The 22,020-nt window shown below is 37.9% G+C and overlaps 1 protein-coding gene across 9 annotated transcripts in view; it reads right to left on the bottom strand.

The window, feature by feature from the left end:
- ROBO2 (roundabout guidance receptor 2) overlaps positions 1 to 22,020 on the bottom strand; it is an 867,116-nt gene that overhangs the window by 50,747 nt on the left and 794,349 nt on the right. For all 9 annotated transcript variants that reach the window (XM_015636755.3, XM_033518494.1, XM_015636762.3 and 6 more), the window contains 5 exons: positions 21,183 to 21,307; positions 18,243 to 18,414; positions 12,498 to 12,680; positions 3,271 to 3,313; positions 1,582 to 1,709 (listed from right to left, as the gene is read on the bottom strand). In XM_015636755.3, coding sequence (XP_015492241.1) covers positions 1,582 to 1,709; positions 3,271 to 3,313; positions 12,498 to 12,680; positions 18,243 to 18,414; positions 21,183 to 21,307 — 651 coding nt within the window. The remainder of the gene's footprint in view (positions 1 to 1,581; positions 1,710 to 3,270; positions 3,314 to 12,497; positions 12,681 to 18,242; positions 18,415 to 21,182; positions 21,308 to 22,020) is intronic.

The raw sequence follows: 22,020 nt of genomic DNA, 5'->3' as shown, positions 1-22,020 counted from the left end.
TTTTATATTATCACAGACCTTTTAACCAGTGAAAGAGGCCCAAGTTCTATGTTTATAGTTAATATTCCATCTCTACATGTTAAAATACTTCTAATCCATCTTTAATGCAGAAACATCTGATCTCAGCTTCTGAAAAAGATTGGGATAAGTGATCCAAAACCACCCAGCATAAAAGTTTTATCTCAACTGTAAAGATCATGGGTGGAATTAAGCTGCCGAATTTCAAAATGTAACTTTTCTCTCTCTTTTGCATGAATTTGGACCTATGCCTCATGCATATTGAGGCCAAAAATTTTTGAAAAATGCTTCCAATTCTAGTCGTGTAGAGCCAAATGCTAAAAGAAAATGGTAATTTTTCTGTATTATGTGAGCTTAAGAAAAGATGGAAATGTACTGAAGGGTTTTATTTTCAATATATTCATAACAAAGAAGCTGGCAGAAATTCAGTTGCCTTGTAAATATTATCAAAAGTTTTGCTTACTTTTAAATATTTTTGACAAGAACTTTATAACATTTTTATACAGGATATAAATATAATGTGTTTTGTTGTAATTTTAAGTCACAGTAGTCAAACCACAGGCAAGAAGCTTTGCATGGGAATGTATAACCAGTATGAGGGATGGTCTTCAGAAGCAGATTCTGGTACAGTCCAAAACTGAATTCTTTTTGTATTTATCAGTTTGATGGATGTATAGATTTTTCTTGCATTTTAATGCATTTTTGATGTATAGGTTGTCTTCATTTTTGTTTATCTGTTTATGTCTTAAAAACATTTATATACTCATTTACGTTTGGAAGTCTTCTCCTGACCAGCATGCAGAATTACCTGTGTTACCACAGAAACCAAGGAAGTAACAGGGTTGTGTGACTATTACTATGACTTTTAAAAATCTCAGTCCTACATCTTAAAATTCCCATTTGAATTAAATGTTTGTAAGGAAATAACCCCTCTAAAGATTCCTTGTTGTAACAATACATCTTTACCTCATTCCCCCAGAGGTGCTCTCTCAAATCAAAATGCAAACAAACCCCTGAAAGATCTAAATAATTCCCTTTTATGTATTGTTTCCTCCAATGAAAAAGAAAATTGCTTAAGACCTTTGAGGTTTTCTTCACAGATTATGGCTGAGATTGAGAGCAGGCCCTCAGCAGGAAGAGGAGCGGTAAAATGACAGCAACGAAGTTCCCATGGTCTTCTACTGAAGGAAAATCTTTCCTGCATCTGCAGAACTCTCCTCTGCACTTATGGACATCCTCCATCCCTAGCTATACTGCCCTGCATGGCACATTGCTCATCTCCACACAAAAGGGAATGAGGTTGAGACACAAATACATTTCTCTTGACATCATAAGCAGACCCTGTCTCACCACTGCAGGGCAAATTACAAACTAGACCCACATTTTAAAGAAGAGATAAAGCAAAAGGAACATTTTAAAGTCAATTTTCAATCAAATCTAGAAAGAAAGAAACACATAGAATGAACTGTAATTATGAAAATATATAATACAGTATTCATCATAGATGTTAACTAATGGAAGCCTAGTTTATAATAATGGGTAACTTAATAAAAGGAAACCTACCTCCACGACCAAAATTCCCAAGATCATTGGGTCCACTGGTGCTGTTATTCACTGGCAGACTTGTGGCAGGCCAAGAGTCTGCAAGCCAAGGATAACTGGGGTCACTGGCATTCAACAGACCTGGTCGACTGAAGCAGAATAAGAAAAAGAGATATACACACAAATATATATACATATATATAAAATTACAGTATCTGTGAGATAAGTAGTGAGGGAAGAGGGCATATTATTGTTCTTCTAACACCATAGGTAACTAACAGTTTAGGAGTCTTTAATTTATTTCAAATTACAATTGTAGAGCCTTTGATGATTTAAAGACCTTGAGCAGTTAATTAAGGTTATATACAAATCAACTTTGTCAGTAGAAGTGGGACTAGGCATCCGTGGTGACTCTGCCAGAATCCAAATGAACTCTGTTGTCTGTGTGAAACAGGAGTTAGGCAGCACCATCACGGGATCCTATGCCAGGGCTGAATGATAAATTACCACCTCAAGGGAGCCATCACTCAAACTGATTGCTCCGTATCAGCCATTTCCAGGACTTTGGGCTACTATTTCTTCCTTCCCTTGCATCCCAAATGCATGCCTGTCATCTACAGGCTGGTAACTCTTTCTTTGAGCACTCTTGGATGGTTTAGAGGCAAACAGGTTTGAGGAGGATTAATGGAAAGTCCACAGCTATCGCTGTGTGCCACTACGGCATGGTTTTATATCCCTGTAATTCCCAGCTGTGAGAGCAGTCTTAAACAGGGAGCATGGTGAAGGAGAAGGCACACCCGGGCCATAAGGCACCACGTCTCCCTCACCCCAGGATAAACAGAAATTTAGTAAGGCAGGTGGATTGTTTGTATTTGTGTTCAGCAGGGGAAACAAATCATTTGCTGCAGACACCCTTTTCTCCCCAGTGAAAACAAAAAGCCATCCGCAGTTCTGCAGTTTTCCTGGGTTATTAAAGCACTTGTGAAGTTGGAGCAACATCTCCGATCATTGAACATTATAGACCCCTGCCTGGAACAATCCCTAAGAGAAGCATCGGTTTCTATGGAAACGGCAATAAGACGACCCAGCCGCATTCTTGCCACATCTACTCGCTCTCATTAGGCCTAATCTCTTTTTGCTAAAATATTGATTAAACAGGAGATTGGAAGTTATTACCAGGGCCTAATTACAATCTCCATATTGGCAAAGGGAAAATAGATGAGGATATATGGGCCCGTTATCAGCTTTTATCAATTTCAATTGAGTAGCCAAAGTTGTGGAATCCAGTCCTATCAATCTACAGCCTATTCATCATCCATGAATCATTTATTTTGTGATCGATTAAGTGTAATTGTTCACTCACAGCAATTTAGGGAGAGCCAATAAGGAGTCTTAAACAACAGCAACTTCATTTGCTAATGTCTAATTAATGCAATAAACATCCCAGTAACAAATGAACACATTCTTTGTGATATTTACTACTCATTTCTTCCAGGACATCTGGGAGATATGAAACATCTGGGCTTGCTTCTTCCAAAGTGCACAACAGATAGGTCATTAAACCTTGTGGTAAGCTACTTAACTCCTCCTAGCGCTATCAGTCTTCCCAATGATGGGATATAACCCGAGTGCATCACCTATAGAATTTTTTTCAGATCCCTTATTTTAAAAATAAAAACAGTGGAGAGACCTTCATACAAAGAAACATACCTTCCATTGCTCATTAGTCCTCCATCTCCTCTTTGGAAGGTGACTGTGTTTTGGTTGGAAAGAACAAAACAAACAAACGTACACACACACGCACACACATATAAGACAGGAAAAAATCAATTAGTAATAATTAAAAGTAACAATTCAAACTGCTCGGTGTCCGAGGTCGGAGGTCTCTTGGCATCACCCCATAATAAAGTAGAGAAATGACAAGAAGAGGCTCAAGCACATCGGGGCTACAGTTCATTTAGGATTTCACTGCACATTACTGATTGACACCACGTTACTGATTGCTCTGCACCTTGCAAGGCAAAGCAGCCACCTGGGCAAAAGGCCTGAATTCACCACAGGCCCCTTCATATGACTTTGCATTGCAAGTCTGAGCCATGTGATGAAATTGTTTTCTTGGCATGCTTCCGCTTCAGTACATAATGACATTGCACCAGTGAGTAAGTAACATCATGTCGTAATGCAGTAATATAATGTCACCACACAGATATGTCATTTCCCAGGACAAACACAAAGAGGTGGCAGCTCTATTACAGCTGAAGGGATGGAAAAAACCATCCAGCTGCACCTCTTCCATTAGATGTGCAGTTTAAGAACTATTATGCATACATAAATGCATACATGCCAGTGTCACCCAGAAGAAAAAGTGTTTCCAGTCTTCCATCCACGGGGGATGGATGGATGCATCCATGGACATAATCAGAGGGAGACAATTGTTTTTATGTCTCCATTCATGGGTGTTTGACAAAAATCAGCTTCTCCCTTATCTATCTCATTAACAGGATTACATTTCAGGGCAATATAGGTAAAACCACATTACTGGTGAGATGCTAATTGACAACATTTGATGATCTTTTCAGAAACACTGAAAAAATATTTTGAATCAAGGCCAACAGACCACTCTGGTTCTCAGTGGCAATATCCCATTATTTATTGTCAGGCATAGATAAGGCAGACTATTAAATTATACCAATGTCCTGGATACCTGCACCCTTACAGGCCTCTGACTGGATGAGGGCTTGAATTTCAGTGGGGAATGGAAGAGTTTGTTACCAGCTTAATTTAAAACAGACCATCATTTGGAAATACTAGTTACCTTTGTAAGACAGGTGCTCCCATCATTAAATTATAGCTCCCAGACTATTTGCAAGATTTTCCAAGTATTAGTCCAAGCTACAATAACTCAGGATTAGGTGTTCTATTATACACTATTCTAATCAGACAAAATTACTACAGCCAATAGAAATTCTGTATTCATAAAAAAAATAAGCAATGACATAAAGCCACTGGGACAACTCTTCCGATACCTTATAGAATCCTTGTTACTTTATTAACTCCTATTAATTTCACAGTGTAGATTCAGCAAAGGGGACAAAACTGGCCCCTCTGGAAGCTCTGCTGGAAGAATAGTAGGGTGATTAATTACCCTTCACTGCACAGCAGACTAATACCAATATCAGAAAATCACTGCAGTCATATGTCACATCAAAATGGTTAATAGCTGAATTTTGAAAGGGTGTAATCAAACCAATTAATGAAAAGAAAATCAAAATGCAAGTATGGAAAGTACTAAATAAAGGTCTCCTTTGAAAAACAAGACATGGTAAAACATTGTGGATAATTAATTTTAGAGGAAATGCTACTTTCATTCACGTGGTATCTAACAGGCTGTCAAATGACTACCACTCACTGCTTAAAAGTGAATTATCTGAAGTGCTGTGCATATCATATGTGATTACACAACGATGTGGGTACTGCCTGGCTTTGTTTCCAAGTACCTTGGTACATTAGATGCTGTTTCCTTTCTCCTCCTCTCCTCCAAATTTAATACTTGATTTCTCCAACTTTCTGCATTTGTCAAAGTGACAAGAAATAAAGAAAACGAGAAACAAAGGCTTGTTTGATAAGAACCTTTATAAATAAGGTTTACAGATCTAAGGAAATTGCAGTAAAACATTTTCTGAAAACTGCTTGGAGTAATGCTCTTGTTTAGACTGTCATCTACTTGAAATTATTTTGAGGTAATTTTGTTGCCATTTGTATACCATGTACAGGTGTGTGAACTTTTAAATGTGCATGTCACACAAAGGAAAAAAAAAAACAACAATAGTTGTGGTCTACAAAATATTTATATCCCTTTATAAAGCAAAGCTAAAATCAAGTAGCTAGCAGGAGATTTCAGCAATGTTTGCCTGACACATTTTATTTTCTGTGTAGGCAGGTATGGAAAAAGTCCCAGGCATGCCATGAGAACTCCATCAAGAAGAAACCTCTTTGCTAGAGCCATAATTGCTGCAGGTTGGCTGAGGCATAGGAGATAGTAAAAAAAACCAACAAGGATCACAGAATTTGCTCCTTTTTCTTCCGTGTTTCTTTGTGGTAGGAACGGTTGCCTGTTTTGGCTTATTTTATTTCCTGTGTTAAATCATCTTACACCCTCCCAATCTACACATCACCTTAAGAAGAAAGGTTCAGCTTGCAGTGACATTGTTTTTCCTTGGGAAGACTGAGTCTGGTATATGTGATTTGCATGGAGCTAGGAAGGAAAACAGGGTTTTTTTTGTTTACCCTTCACCCTGTACACCAAAGTATGCATGGTTATAGTCTCAATGAGAAAATAAACCAGAAAGCATTTTATTTATTTAATGTGTTTCATGTAAAAGGCTTTGGAATATCAACTGAGCTTGCCAAAATTCCTCTTGAAGTGTGGCCATGTCACTGGGATGCTGCAAAAACTCCCCATATTCCTGATGCCATCCACAAATTGGCTACCTGAGGCTGGAGAGAGAAGGTGCCTTTCTTTCAGCTTTAATGTTGTGAAAGGCAAGACAGTTAACAACAGAAGATATGGTCAGGCTGCCAAAAAAAGCACTATGTTTATCATTCCTGCCATACATTTTGTCAGCGTTTTTTCCTGCAGTTTGATTTCTGCAATTACAAAACAAGTCTAAACGCCTGAATAGGAGCATACTTAATGCAATCCAAGCTTGTAGATGTCACTGTAAAAATAAAACACACAGACAGCTGGCTTTATTCATCCTGTCTCCACTTCAAAAAGCAGCAGAGCAATTTCAAGGGGCAATATAAGAGGAGGAAGGGAAGGATGTCCCTATCACTGACCCACCCATCTTCCTTGCTTTTTATCACCAAGGAAGCAAAAAAGCTCTTTCAGCAGTCTTTGCATCTGATACATGTTCTTAGAAAGGCTGAAGACCTGCAGGGATGAGATTGGTTTTCAAAAGAAGATGAAAAAATAACCTCTGCATAGAGAGATTTTGAAGGAATCCCCACCAGCTTATACTTCAAGGACTGCAAAAATGCAGAAATATAATCCAAAGAGCATTTTAAATGCATAAATATTTCAGGAAATTATATTGTGTATATTTGTATGAAAACCAGCATATTTTAAGGAGCTTTTCACATGCTTTTTATTAAATATATAAGGAGGTACCAAAACCATTTACTAATATTATCTGACAAGGTTAAACTTAATCTTCATGCCTGCTAGAACTGGAAAAATATGAATGTATAGTAAGTCGACATTCTGAGGCAAGGAAGCTTTAGAAAGCTTTAGAAAGCTTTCTGTATGCCTATCTCTAGTAGGCCACATTTTCCTACTGCAAATGAAAACTTTAATGTTGCCAGCCAAGTCTCATTCCTTTTACTGATAAGCTGTTCCTCAAATATGAATGTAGATTAATCCTCTTTTAATAAGCATTAACTCAGAACAGATAATCAGCACATAAAAATTCCATCAAATCTTCTGTCTACCTTTGGATGATTCTGTCATATAGTTTATCCTCATTTAACAGTTTCAGAAGTTGAACATAAAATGTGTAACGTTCCATCATTCTCTATCTATTTTTAATTTGTTTTCTGTTTACTGGGTTTCATAAAATCTTTATAATCCCAAGGAGCACTAGTCACTAAACAAGCTTAACCTACTCATAAGTTAAAATACATATTTACTTTTTTTGCATGACTGATGGCGTAGACACTTGAAAACACCTGAATATTCTGGCGAGTGGGTACTGGCACAACAAGTTTGAGGCCACAGGAAAGATAAACAGATGAATGAAATTTCTCTTTTCTTTCCCTACAAATGGTTTCCATGCCTTTTCACAGAAATCTGAAAAAATAATTGCAACTTTCAGTATAAAATAAATTGATTCTGTTCTTTTACTGCAACTCAATATTGAAATAATCCATCTGCTATACAGTAAGTGGTCAGATATCTCTTTTGTGCCCTGTATATTTGTATGAAGCCTATGGTGCATGTTTATATCCAGGCAATCTCAGTAAAGGATAAGCCCAAAAGTACAAAAAAAACCCACCACCAAGGCAAAAAAAAAAACAACCAAGCCAAGCCAAGCTAAAAATCAAAAATACAAAAAAAACCCAAACCAACCAACCAACCAAAACAATCAAAAAGTCCCCCAACCAAACAGTGCAGCAGTACTTTAGCTTCCACACAAACTCACAAAAGTGAGATCAATCCATCCTGTATATTACAGGAGAGATGGTTAGAAAGAGACAACAGCTGTGTTTAGTGTCCCTGTGCCAGATTTGGCTTTGCTGAGAGTATGTCATGGTCACAAAAATGTATAGTCCTTGTACAGCTGCAGATGATGACACTACTACTTACCAACAGTAATTTAACAAACATTTTAGCTAAATTTTATGTTTTGTATTTATATATAATTATATCTTATTGTATATCTTATTAATATATCTAATATTACTGAGAATCAAGGCCTGGTGAGTCATGGTGGAAAGGGAAGTGGAAGAACAATGATCAGAATTGTGGCTCAGCAACTGCTGGAGTCAGTTCAACTGATAATAACTGAAAAGATTTAGCTGTGATTATCAATGTCACTTTATTTGTGACCATCTGAGCCATTGATCAGTGCTTATGAAAATGTTCACAAAGACAGAAAGCTAAAAGTATTTAACTCAGTTACTCTTCCCTGACACAAATCATTACAAACTGCCTGACATTTGCTGTTTTCTCCCCCACGTTACAGTGGTTTAGTCACAAAGCAGAAACTGTACATCTTGGAAATACAAATGGAATACAAATAACTAGTGCTCCTAGTGAATGACCCATAATCTGCAAATGACCCAAAAGAACATTTTTAGCAACTAATTATAAAACAGCATGGATTTGGACTTTTAAACAAGTATTTTTAGTTTTCTCTGTTCTACACACAGGCAAATACAGATGAAGAAAAAGAAAACAAAAAAATATTCACATCAGAAATAACGGGATTTTCTCTGAGTGTGAAATAAAGTAAGCATGTGATTGTTACACTAATAGATTCAATTCTCTACCACACAGTTAAATCTGTATGTTCTGAAACTCTCTGAAGGAAGAATTTAAAGCAGATGTCAGAACAAAACGTGTGTACCTTCTAAAATCTGAGTATATTAGGATAAATTCATCTTTAGTAAAAACTCACTGACAGCTGTCTCTGAGGAGATTCTGAAAGCTGCATAGCACTGTCTAAATAATTGTATCTAAACCCAAACTGTTTATGAATCATAACTTTGAAGGGAACAACATAGAGTTATGAGTGTCAAACCTCCACAAGTACAGGTATGTCTTTCTAAATGATATTATCAGGGACAAATCGAAATATTAGAGAATTAACAAAGTTTGTTATGGAACTTTGGGTCTAAAGATAAGAAACATACACTATGTTCTGTCATAAGGAAAATACTTTTTTAAATTAAAAAACACTTTTTGGACTTGACTACTGGAGGACTTTGGTTCTCAATTCCTCCAAAAGTTATTATAAGCCAGGAAATAGAATAGCTCTAAAAAGTCCACAAGATGTTGAAACTGCTTTTAAAAAGGAAAATTTTTGGCAGTACCTCTGAGATATCCCAGTTGCCCAGCACATGTGGACCAACAGCATGAAATCATGCTCAGACCCAGTGGCTCCAGCACAACCCTGTGTCATGCCAACGCGTGCTACAAACACTGCGGTGAAAATGCACCACAGTTCAAGACAGCTGACAGTGGCATGGTCAGAGGAACCAAATGCAAAGATGCATTATTTAATTTTGGAAAAAAAACGCTATGTTGTGTCTCAAAGAAAAGGCAGTAAAGTGTTTAGGGTGGGATGCATTGTGCCATAGCTTACAGTAACCTGGCCAAACCTGCCTGGAAGCCAGGGGAGCAATCCTGAGCCCCCAGATTTTCCACAAGGACATTTCTCCCTCAGAATGTCATGGGCTCCTGGGGCACACACCCCCACCTTTGGTCATCTCCTCTTTCCTGCTAATCTGAACACAAGCTGTGGCTGAACACAAGGAAAAGTGAGAAAGCAGCTACTGAGCATGAGGAGACAGCTCTGGTAAAGGCAACCGAAAAACTTGACAGACTTCTGGAAAATTATGAGATTTATCAGCCTTTAACACTGTAATTATGAGGTGCAGTTAATTTTGAGTTTCTAAATCTCAAGACTAAGTATGAGAGCAGAAGCTAATTGTTTGTATTAATTATTACTATGAATTGTATACTCTATTTTTCCGACTCTCCATATGTTGAATAAAACTGCTGTTTCAGATACTCTTCTTTTATCCTTCACATATCTTTAATCATGCTTATGATAATAGTCTACCATATGCTATCTTTTTAAAGATAAGAACAATAGGATACCAGTTCTGAGCTGGGTAGTGAGAAAAAAAACCCAGTGTTTCAATTTTAAAAACCTTGTAAAGTCAATGAATGCATCAGTGACTAGACTGCTGAATACCTCACAGTAAGGCAAAAGTATACTTAACTGAGAGCTAAAGTAGAAGAAAGTTCCATTTCTCCACTTGGGTCTGCTAAATTGCTTGAGCTTTAAAATCAAAATTCAGTTATATATGAATAATGATAATTTATGTTAAGTTAGTTCAAGCATCTGGTCCTGGAAATTAAAATTGAAAATTCAAAACTGTATTCCAGAGAGTTATATGAGTTAAGTATGCGGATTTATAGCGACAGAGACATTAATGGTGGTAGATTTTACTTTTCTCTGGAATCAGGAGGAGAATGAATGCTACATTTTTATCACAGATAGGCAGCCAGAGTATTTCTCCTTGTATGTAGTTTTGATTCTTCATGTCTCACATGTTCATAAACAATTCGATAGCTAACGCGTGAAATGACGTGTTGGTGAGGTAAGAGACAGACTAATGGACAGTACCTGCAGGGGTGAAGGTGAAGGACTGAACTGCAAAACAAGAAAGCAAACACATTGTGAGTTACACACCCTGACACAAAGCTCATTGCAGGGCACGAGTTTCCTCTGGAAATTACTCGGTTGGGGTTGAATATCATAAGCAGGACACAACAGCTGAGCTTAAAGCACCAACCAGCCAGCAGCCAATGAGAAATGACGGTTGGAAAGATGAGCAGTGAATTTGGACAGTCACATTTGAAGACTCTCAGTGCAGACATGCTGTTCTCCGAGTTGTAAACATTAGGATGAACTTTGAGGCATGATCTGTTATGTACTTTCCCTGCTGAAAGCACACACAATTTCATGATGCAATCAATGCTCACATCACACTTAGGTGCAGCAAATGCCATGAGAAGGAATGAGGTGCAAATGACACGCTGTTTATAATTATTTACAGCTATGCTCTTCAATTTAGACTGCTCTCAATTCTCCCTCACCCCAATACACCAGCTCACATACAGGACTAATAATCCCTCTTTTTATGAAAAATCTAGTCTCAGCTTGGGTCCAAAGCTTTAGGTGGGACTACTTCCTAAGAGAAATAACAGCACAGCAGTCTCTAGTATGGAAAAATTTTGGGGTCTAGGATGATATTTCATGTCAGCACATGTATAAGTGTGTGATATATATAAATATATTAATTTCTCAGTTAGAACCACCCCACCTCTCAGAGAATAAAAGTTACTGCTGTTAAAGGAAAGAAAAAACCACCGTGGGACAAAGCACAAACCATGAATGACAGAGATCATGTGGTGACACGAAGTGAGGTTCCACGAAAACCAAGGAGGTCCAAAAACCACTGGTCCCTCCTTCCTCTCTTTCCACTGCTCATCTGATATCTTGTTCTTTCACTAAGCCAGTAGAAAACAAACACAGCAGGAAGGATTGAAAACCAGCACAGAGCAGTTTCCTGCTGGTTTAGGGAGCCCTGTCAGGACACTGAGGAGTCTGACTATGGCTGAGTTGAACTGGGAACAGTTTGGCTGTGACTGTGGGGTTTTGGCAAGTTGTTGCTCAGCCATTTAGGGAACCTGAGTCCTTGGCTTTGGATTTGGTAACTTGTAAATAGAAGGGCACTTGTGTAACTTTAGTGTGATATAATGGCAACATTAAATATGTTCTGTCCTCAACTGGGCAAATGTTATTCTCTTTTTAATATTAATAAGAACTACAAGAGAACCTACTGCAGTATTTGAAGAACTGGGGGTTTTTGTGTGTTAAATTAGGCCTCAGAGTAACCCATTTTATGACAGTTCACATAACTTCCCAAAAATTCATAAGAATCCTGAAAACAGAATAATACACAAAACAAAGGTTGAGGGCAGATGAAAATATTTTCATTTGGCAAGCGTATTTAATTTTCCAAATGTAGTTTTCAAAAACTAATTTAAAACTGAAGCAAACATTTAATGAAAGAGAACATTCCAAGATGTTCTGCCTGCAAGACAAAACTGTTTATGGCTTTTGCCTTGGGTAAATTTTGACCACATTTCTCTGTCTAATACATCATTCTTCCAGCTACAGGTATGAAGTCACTGATTAAGTACCTTCATTTATTTGCCATTCACATGGCTTCAGAGACATGGAAATGCACAGGAATGAAGAAGTAGAAGATGAAAAAACTCTTTCCTTGTAAGGGTCAAGTCTAACTCATATTTGAACATATAAATGATGCTGCACTGCCAACAGAGTGCCTTCTGAGCAAGGGGCAAGAGGAGCAGTTAATCCTCTTTGTACTTTTTTAATGCTAGATGGGCTGGAGATGTAAAAATACTGCCTTATGATAATGATGAAATGTGGTACCGAGCAATGCATTTAAAGCTTCTCATACACCAGCAATTCCACAGCATACATTTAAAACAAGCACACAGAAGTCACCCAGGATGCTTTGGCTGTAAGTTCAATGTGGTTTTTAGGTAGGTTTAGTAGCCCCAGTTCTTTTTATGATAGCACCTGCAGAGATGGCAGTAAAGTCACTGCTCTTACCAGCATAATTGCTGAGCCCCTTCCTCTTCTTTCTTCTCCAGTAGAGCCAGATGCTGAAGCCCATGAGAATGACCCAACATGCACCACCAATGCCAGCTATAAAGGCAGGCTGCTTGACCACATCAGTGATTTGCTCAGTTATGCTGTTGTTATTTTCAGTGATGACAACTTCGTTACGACCTCCTGCACAAGAGAAATTGAACAGAATTTGGTTGTTCTGGACTCTGTAACACACAGGGGAAGCAGTGTTCTACAAATTAAAAGTTTTTTTAAAAATGGTACTGGGTCTCAAAAGTATTACCAACAGTAGAAGAACTTTAAGGAGTTCTTCTCACAATCTTACTGTTTCTAGAGTAAATTCACAGCCATTTGCAGTTATATTTGCAGAGGCAGACCTATAGCATGCTCCCAAGTAATCTAACAGATATCAATCCAGAGCTTTTTTTTAACAGTATATATATTTGTTAGCTTATTTTTCCACAGTTGTAGACAGAAGACAATAATGAGAAAATGGATCACAGGAAACTAATAAAAAAATAAATCAAGCAATCAATAAATAGCTTTTTCCAAATCAGTAATCCAAATATAAAATATGCTACAACATCAGAAGAAAACCAAAAATTCTTACTCAACTCATTTGTTTTCCCTGAATGCTAGCTTCCAAATTTGAAACAGACAATAAAATGAATGCACTTTCCACTAGGGCAAAGATGCAGCAATTACTTCAAGGGGAAAACAATTCACACAAATTCTGTGTACCATCTTTGACACAAAGCTGAAAATCGCACAGTTCACTGTAAGCACTAAACAATCACAGCAACAGATGGTATTTTTTTCACCTATAATATGCATACAAATTCTTAACATCAACCTGCAAGGAATAATTATTACTTGGAATACTAATTAAAGTGACATGAATTAAAAAATTACTATATAGGATCTTAAATTGTATATTACAGTAGAAAACTGTAAATTCCAGTAGATGCTCCCACTGGTTTTTTACCCGTCTTTCTCTAAAAGGGAACTTTTCTAAAAGAAAAAACATGGCATTTGGCTTGAAAACAAATGCTCATAAAAATCAGCATGAAAATCCAGGAAATGCTAAAGCATGTAATTCTAGGGCCAGCACTTTCAAATTGTCAAAAATAGTTAGTTTTAAAATTAGGAAATGCAGAACATATTTTTCTAAAAAAAACCCCTGAAATTTTATTCTATGTATATTTTATATAAACTGTCCACATCTGCAGTTTTGAAATTCATGAAAGATTATCCATAATTTCCAGTAGAAGTATTTATGTAGCTCAATCCTTGAAATGTTTATGCAATATTACCAGATGCCTGTATGCACTTTGAAAAGCTGCAAGAGCAGCTACTCTATTGAGACAAAGAAGATGCAAACAATATGATTCTCAATTATGAGAGTCTATCACACATAAAGGTAGTTGAACACTGCAGTAAAACACTGAAATGGTCACTCAGAGGAAATTATTAGAAGTATTGTATCATTATGCCATGCTGTGAAAATGTACATATTCCTTTTCTATAATTCAGCAATGGTTAGATTTATGTCTTCCAACAGAGCAGCTCACTGGCTTCAGCCTAAAGCCAGCACTCAGGGTCTCTGGCAGAAGCAGAACTGAGCAGTCTGACACTTCCAGTCCCTTTTCCACAGACACCTCTTTGCAGGTGAGCCGGAGGTCACACAGCCATGTTTTATAAAAGGGGATGCTTTGAGAAGGCTCCTCTGGGACTGCCTCTGCCCAGCACTGCCCCTGCCAAGAGGCAGCTTGTTCAGAGCTGGGCTGGGTTAATTGGGAGGAAATGCAGTGCCCTGTGTGCCATTGCTATCACACTGCTGATGACCCTGGTGAGTTTATTTGGCTTCCTCTCTTTCAGCACCACGTCAATATTTAGTACTGATGAGTGTCTGCTTTTGCAATCAGACTGTGGAAGCTGTGCTAGAGCTTGGCTTGCCTTCAGTCTTTCTGGGCAAGGAACAAAAACAGGCTCCCTACAAGCAGAATGGGTCCCACAGAAAGATGCTGCCAGATGTACAAAAAGTGCCCCAGTACTGGTGTCATGCACCAGTCCATACTGGCCATGCTGGGGAGCTTTACTAACGTCAGCATCTGGGAGCTGCAGCTGTCCTTTGCCTCACTGCATTTTTGTCTTGCCACTGCCAAAGGCTCAATGGCTTCTGAGCCTGATTCAATATGTGAGAGTGAAACTGAGTGAGCAGCTGTGGCAAGGGAAGAAATCAGGCAGCAGAGGCTGCTCTGTCTGATTTTCTATGTTTTTTTCTGCCCATGGAACCAATCCATAGGTGCACCCCAGTGCTGAAGGAGGAAGGGCTGACAGTAAAACAAATAGAGAGGGGCTCTCTATGGCATGCTCTTCCAGACACAAAATCAATTTTCTAGTAGAAATCAGCATGGGAGTTGGAGTTGCTCTAATCACCATTAACTTGCAGTTAATTTCTGTGCCCTTTGGAGGAGAGGCCAAAGCAGTGGGACAGTGAGGAAACAGGTAGTTTTGGCACTGCTTCAGACACACAGTTGTGCTACCAAGGAGAAGAGCAGGCAGGGAAGTGTTTTGGAGACACAAGCTTTGGGAGTGGATGCTCCTGGATTCAAGAACAAGTTCTTTTCACTAAAGCCCCCCCAAAACATCTGAGGATCCTGTCTTCTCTAAGACCAGAAAACAGTCTTTTGAGAATGGAGGATGTGAGAGCAAATTGCAACAAGCCTGGGGAGAGGTTTCAGTGACTGTATGCTCTGCCTGTGTTCTAGGGGAACATAGTATCTGTCTCCAAATTACCTTCTAAAGTTTGCAGTCTGGCTGTTTGTTCTCACCTTTCTGTGCCTAGCAATTACAACTGAAAAAGTAATAATTCATTTAAATGTCAAAATAACATATGCTTTGTGAATTGGATGATGGAAAAATAAATGGAGACAGATGAATGTTACCCACTGACTTTTGATAAGATTAATATAATTGTTGGGGGTTGGGGAAACAAACAGCATTAGTTTTGTACTTCTTTATATAATATTTAAGCAGATGTAATAAATATGTCATCCAAGGTACCAGTGTATTATTTCATACACTGCAGGTGGTTCTGTAACAATGCTGTCAGTTCAACTAATTAGAACACAGACAAGGGAAGTGTGCGACCTGTAACGCTCCATTGTTCCTGAAGACAAAAACATAATGAAATATAATGTCTTCCTCCCATTGGAGAGTAATGAAGAACAAAACTAATTTGTCGGACCAAAAATTAATTAGACACATCAGATTCAATTGTACCTATTACTGTGAAAGTTTGCAGCTGTTCCTCATATTATTATGCCAATGATGGAATGTAAGAGGGACCAGGCCAACTGATGAAGAGAAAGAATAGCTACAGCATTAACCAGCACTGCTCTTATCTCAAATTTTACTTCTGGTTTTCCAAGTGAGTATTTTTTAGCATATCATTAATGATCATAAAAGTTTTATACTTGATTCTCTTTGAGTTTTCCATAAAATTTTTCAACATCCTGCTTCAAGATTCCTGTAACAGTGAGACAATTTCTAACTAAAGGAATAATATACGTCCTACTAGTTCCTATTCTCCTGTTTTTGCTTTCTGGATTGTCACAGCTCTGTTATCTAAAATTACTCTGGGAGGCCAGTAGTTGATTATCCACCATGAAAACTAGTTATTTTCAGAAAAAAACACCCTGAAACATTTTTTGGAAGAATGAATCCTGTATTTAAAAATAACATCTCTTTCTATACACTGTACTCTATCTCATGACTATTAAAACTTTTACTACTTAGAAACACAGCTTAACTCTCCTGCACCACTGACCTGTTCTTACCATAATTCAGCATTTCTAGAGCTGTTCATTCTGTTTGCAGGTTGTTAAATGGTATAGATAAGCACCAGACCATATAGAACTCTATTATAATAACCCAATAATGCTTTTCCATTCATTATGATGTTTTGAGGTTTGCTCACTAGCTAATTTTAAATCCATGTAACTAGGTTTCTTTAAATTTACTTTAAAAATAATTTTCATATTTTATGATTCTGATTCCCATTCAAATGTTGAATGGTGCCAACTCAAGTTTTTCAGAAATGGTATCACTTAAACAATCTTACATTTATCAAGCAAACTTATAGTCTGAGAAATAACTGCTAGCAATTCATAATCAATAGCAAAATTGGACCTAAAGAAAAGGGAGATACAAACCATATATGTAATAAACACATCCAGCTTCAGGCTCCCAAAAGAGAAACAGAAATGACAACAGAAACATAACCAAAACAGAAACTACTTTCCATTACTTTTCATGCAAATGACTCTCAAATGTGCAAAGATGTCACCAGACAAATTTGTTGAAGCAGAAATTATGGGATCATTTAAGGAACAAATAAGTATCACTAAAAACTCTGGGAATCATCCAGCAAAGACTTTTGGTGCAAGTATAACTCACATTAAGCAACACAATGTTACCCAGGTACTTAAAATACAACACACTTATTGTGCTTTGCTGGAATAAGAGCAGTATATTTCATGCCTAGTTAGATGGACCTTTCTTAATGAAATAAGAAAAAAAAAAGTCCTGGGTTTCTTGCATTTTCAAATATCAATTTTTTGTTTTCACTTCTACATATCTTTTTTCCATCTTTAGTGTTTCTGTGGCTCCCTTGTCTAAACCAAGTGCTACCCTCACTTCTACTCTTGTATTTCTGTCTCCTGTGAGACTTCACAGCTGAAGTACCCTAGCTTCTGTTATGATGAATGAGGAACCTGAATATCAATAACCATTCAAGCAATGCTTATGGGACAGTCTTTATTAGGGGTCTGCACATAATAGACTAGTCCATGTTTGGGGCAGTGTACTGACAACATTTTCTAGAAAGAAAATACTTAGTAACAACAGAAGTTCCCCAAATAAACAAACAAACAAAAGTCCCTTTAAGTTAGATCATAGAAAAAAAAGGCAACAAAATTCCTGTATTGTACACTCAAAAGAGGTGCTGCTTTGCACAGCTCATTTCAGGTTTGTTAAACATAATTTCTTCTAGTCTTTTTATTTATACTCAGGAAAAAATTCAGAAGAAACAAAATCTGTGTTTCCCTCAGGTCAGGAAATTAGTTCTACATGGAGACTACAATCAAGAAACAAATATTTCAAAGGCTGGGATGATAATGGTACCTTTGCTCTCTAATTGGTCTAGAGATCACTATTTCTTTGACAGAGGAGGCTTGTGTCCTTGGATTTCGTGAGAAACACTGACTTTAGACATTCAGAAAACAATGTTAAATACTGCCTTAGGCACCAGTGGAATGAGTAAGGCAATATCCCAGCCATTTTAACAGAGGGAAAAGGGAGCTTGGGCTGCTTGTTCCACACATCTACCAACCTGCAGAAGTGGTAAATTCATTAAAAAAAAAAAAACAAAACAAAAACATTAAATCAGTTTCATTAGGCAACCTGCATTTTCTCATCTGTCTTGGGAACATGCTTCCCTTTGTTGTCTGCAAGAACTTTGCAGGAAGAGAAGAACAAACCATCATCAGGCAGGGGGATGAAGAAGCTAACTAACCAGCTCTAGTCAAATCTTGTCTTTTGCTCCACAGATTTTTATGCTTCCAGAGGTAATGAATGAAAGCATTTCTGAGAGAAAAAAAAAAGAAAACAACAAAAACAACAACAAACAGGCAAAGCAGAACAACAGAACAGACAATAACTTACCAATTATTATGGGTTGTGGGTCACTTTTTACTCCCACACCTGCACTGGTGCTTGCAGCAACTTCCACACGGTACTGGATACCTGGATATAGGCCACCTATTACTACAGACCGAATGGCTGCATCTACTGTTTTGTTGATATGAAATCGAGTCTCATTACCTAGGCACCAGATCTGGGACAAAAGTTGATGTGTTAAAATAGATAAAATTCTTCACACTCACACAATCGCGCATAGATATGACATATCAAGGTATTTCATGGCAGTCACTTATTTGGGACTTCTTGACAATCTTACTGTCCAGGATAGCTGAAATTGGGATGATTTAGCTCAGCAAGGTAGCTCAGATTAGCACAGGACCAAGCCAGCTGCAAAGACTGCTTGGTCCTTTCTGGACTCTGGCTCTCCATGGAGTGCAAATTCTGTGCTTATACTTCTTAGAAGCACAGATCAGATCATCCAAATAGAAAAGAGGTGTTATTCATTAATCAGAATCTTATTTATCAAACTATTTGTTAAAAAAACCCAACATTTTTTCCTTCTAAATTTCCTGCTGAACAGCAAAAGGATACCAAATATATGACCATAGGTTGAAACACGTCTTAAAGCATTAGAGAACAAAGAATTTTCAAAATTCATTTCAACTTCCTTTCATGCACAAGAGGCATATTTGGAATTTCTGAATAAGCACAGGCTCACATTTACTGCTGCCTCTGTGATTATTTACATTGTTTAGGAATCCAGACATCAGTTTCCCGCTTAAATATTACCTACTTAAACAGAAAATACACCCTAAAATCACAACTGGCATTTTGTGATGAGAACAGTCTATGAGTTCAGAATGTCATGTTTCCCTCTTGCATGTTTTTATAAGATTCTCTAAAGAGGTTTCAGAACTAACTTCTAGGCATGTTTCTTCAGTTAAGGCTATCTGCAAATCTTGCTCCTGTATTACTAAAGAAAGCTTTTACCACCACACAGGGAAATCAATGCATAAATATAACACATGTACACGAACATAAAAATAACAGATGAAGAAAACACTATTGGTGGAACCACTATCAGTGAGAAACTAATGCATCTAAGCAACAGCAATAATATCTTTGCACTTATTTTTGACCCTGTTCAGTGTTTTACCACACTTTAGCTCTTTCTTCTCTGAAGTGCTGAGAAAGATTTGAAGAGGAAAAAAATTCTCTTGTTTTCCTAAACCTAAAGTGATCCTATTTGCCAGCCAGAATGCATTAAGGTGAGTAACAATTGAATTCATTCTTTCACTCCTTGTCTGTCCTGGTCTTAGGTTACAACAGCTGTGAGATGTCCCTAATTAAAAGCATTTAATTCATGAATGAATTTACAGGCATTCCAATGCTTGAAGTGGAATCAACAGATCTATTTCCTATTTGTTAGAAAATGCACTGTGGAATTTCAACAATTATTTTATACTCGGGTAAATATTAGACTCTCTGCACCATTCACTGTAGCCAGTTCACTACTCAGGCAGCCACCTAATCTAACACAGGAGGGCTGTAATAGGTAGTGACTCCAGCTGGTTTTATACACAGCCCAGAGGCTGAGCACTCACCTGGAACATGGCTTTCATTAGCCATCAGCCCACTTGCTTCATATCTACATGTTTAGTGGTTTAGGAGTGTGCTTTACTCATTTTCCTATAAGCCCTGGATGGTTTATATTGACTTGTACTGGAGTCAGGATCAAGATTAATTAAGCCAAAGGATAATTATTAATTCATATGAAAAATAGATCAATAAAATACTGGGATTAATAAATCTTGATATTGACTAAAAGGAAAACAAAAGAATTGCTATGCTAAACATAAACATTGTGAGCATTTACTGCATCCCTCTGACCAAGTGAAAAGCTGGAATAGGTTGAACCACTACCTGATTTAGAAGCCAAGCACTTTCTCCCTTCTTCGTGCTGTGTTCCCTCATGACACAAAAGGGGGAAAAAAAAATCTTTTTATGTGCAATAAGCTGCAGTCACCACTTCCACCCTTTGTGGGACTGTCAAGAAAGCTGCCCTGATCCATTTCAATTAAACATTTCACACTTGGTGTATATAAGCAAGCCACAGCAAGGTTAATTTACCAAACTGAGCTCCATGCTGTGACAAGGCTGAACCTCGCCCAATTATTTTCTCCACCTGAATAACAGAGTGCATTTTTTTTTAAATGTTGTGAAAATATCCTTGTGCAAAAGTGATCTTAGTATGAAATTACAGACTACAACAACATTTAATGTATAAGGCGTGGATATTTTGAGCCATCATAGTAACATTAAGGAAGAAAATACAACCAACACAAGCAATTCTCATGTAGCAAACTTTGGATATACTACTTGTGTTCAACCTGTTTCTCAGAGCAAGCAACCTGCCACTTTAAATCGTGAAGCTTGACAGTGATAGTACTTGGAAGAAGTCTTGAATTATCCCAGAGTCACAGTCCTTGACTTTGACCGGGAAGTGTTAGGATTAGCATTTTTGCAGAGGAAATAAGAAGCAACTTTCTTGCCAGCTTTGCTGCCAGATTGAAGGCATTCCAAGAGAGGGACTTCACTGCCTGTCTTTAGAGTACAGAAGCCCCTTTCCAAAAATACCCCCTCTTCTTGTTCCACAGCAGGGAAAAGCTAGAAAGATAAGAACTGCAAACTGGCTAGAAATTACAGCTCCTTTCATATCAATCTCATGGTGTTTTTGCTTCTTAATATAACAGTATAGTAGTGACAATAGTAATAATAATAATAATAATAATAATAATAATAATAATAATAAAGAAATCCATAAGCAGTCAGTCCTCTTTCTCCATATAATTATATGGGCAACTGTAAATGCTGTCAGAATGTAAATCCATAAACAGTGGCACTGTTCTGTAACTCAAGCAGGCTGTTTACCTAAACCCTCCCATCAGACATCGTGTGTACCTTGTACTCCTGGATGACTCCATTTTGGTGGTCTGGAGGGGGAGGATCCCAGGAGATGCTGATGCTGGTGCTGTTGTGATTTCCAACTGTCAGGACAGTGACAGACTGAGGAGGAGCACTTGGGGCTACACCAAGGAGAGGGAGCAAACAGAAGCAAGGCATTAATTCATTTGCTAGGGCACGGATTTTGCTGAAGCAGTGCAAGAGCAAGCAGAAAGTATAGAAAACTCACACTCTCTGCAGGCCTAGGGATGTGCTCTTGTCAGACACTGACAGTGTTGAAAAATGCCCCTCCGAAGAGAAGCACAGGGCTGAATGACAATGTGGAATTTGTGGCAGTGGAGAATCTCAATACAAATCACTCCTCATTTATTTATATTTGGCATTTCTTAAGCTTGCACTGGAATTGTTCTCGCGTTTGCCTTTGTTTTCCATAATATGCATGAATAACTATGGATATATCAAGTGAGTCACATGTGAGGCTGCTTCACCTGGCCTGAAAACTGTTTTGGTTCTTCTATTTTCACATGATCTAATTATGAACTGAGTAGCCAGCATTTAATGACCCTTTTTGTTTGCTCTCCAGGAAGACAACACCAGGTTTAAACATAGAACTTGCAGCTCTGAACTGGAAAAGGGTTAAAATGTTCATGGCTTTACATCAAATACCAGTGAATAGAGCAGGTGCTAAGTTAGGTCACATATATACTTATGTCCTTTTCTGCCCCTAGGTAAACTGCATTCTCTTCAGAGTCCTGCTCAGTTCAACCATTCACAGCTGTTTGGCTGGTCACTGCACACCAAGGCCAATTCTACAAGACAACTGCTTGCCAGCCCT

The sequence above is a fragment of the Parus major genome, chromosome 1 (genome assembly GCF_001522545.3).
Source record: "Parus major isolate Abel chromosome 1, Parus_major1.1, whole genome shotgun sequence".
NCBI lineage: Eukaryota > Metazoa > Chordata > Aves > Passeriformes > Paridae > Parus > Parus major.
Note: the sequence above shows the minus strand (reverse complement) of the source record. Positions and strands in the feature narration are given on the sequence as shown.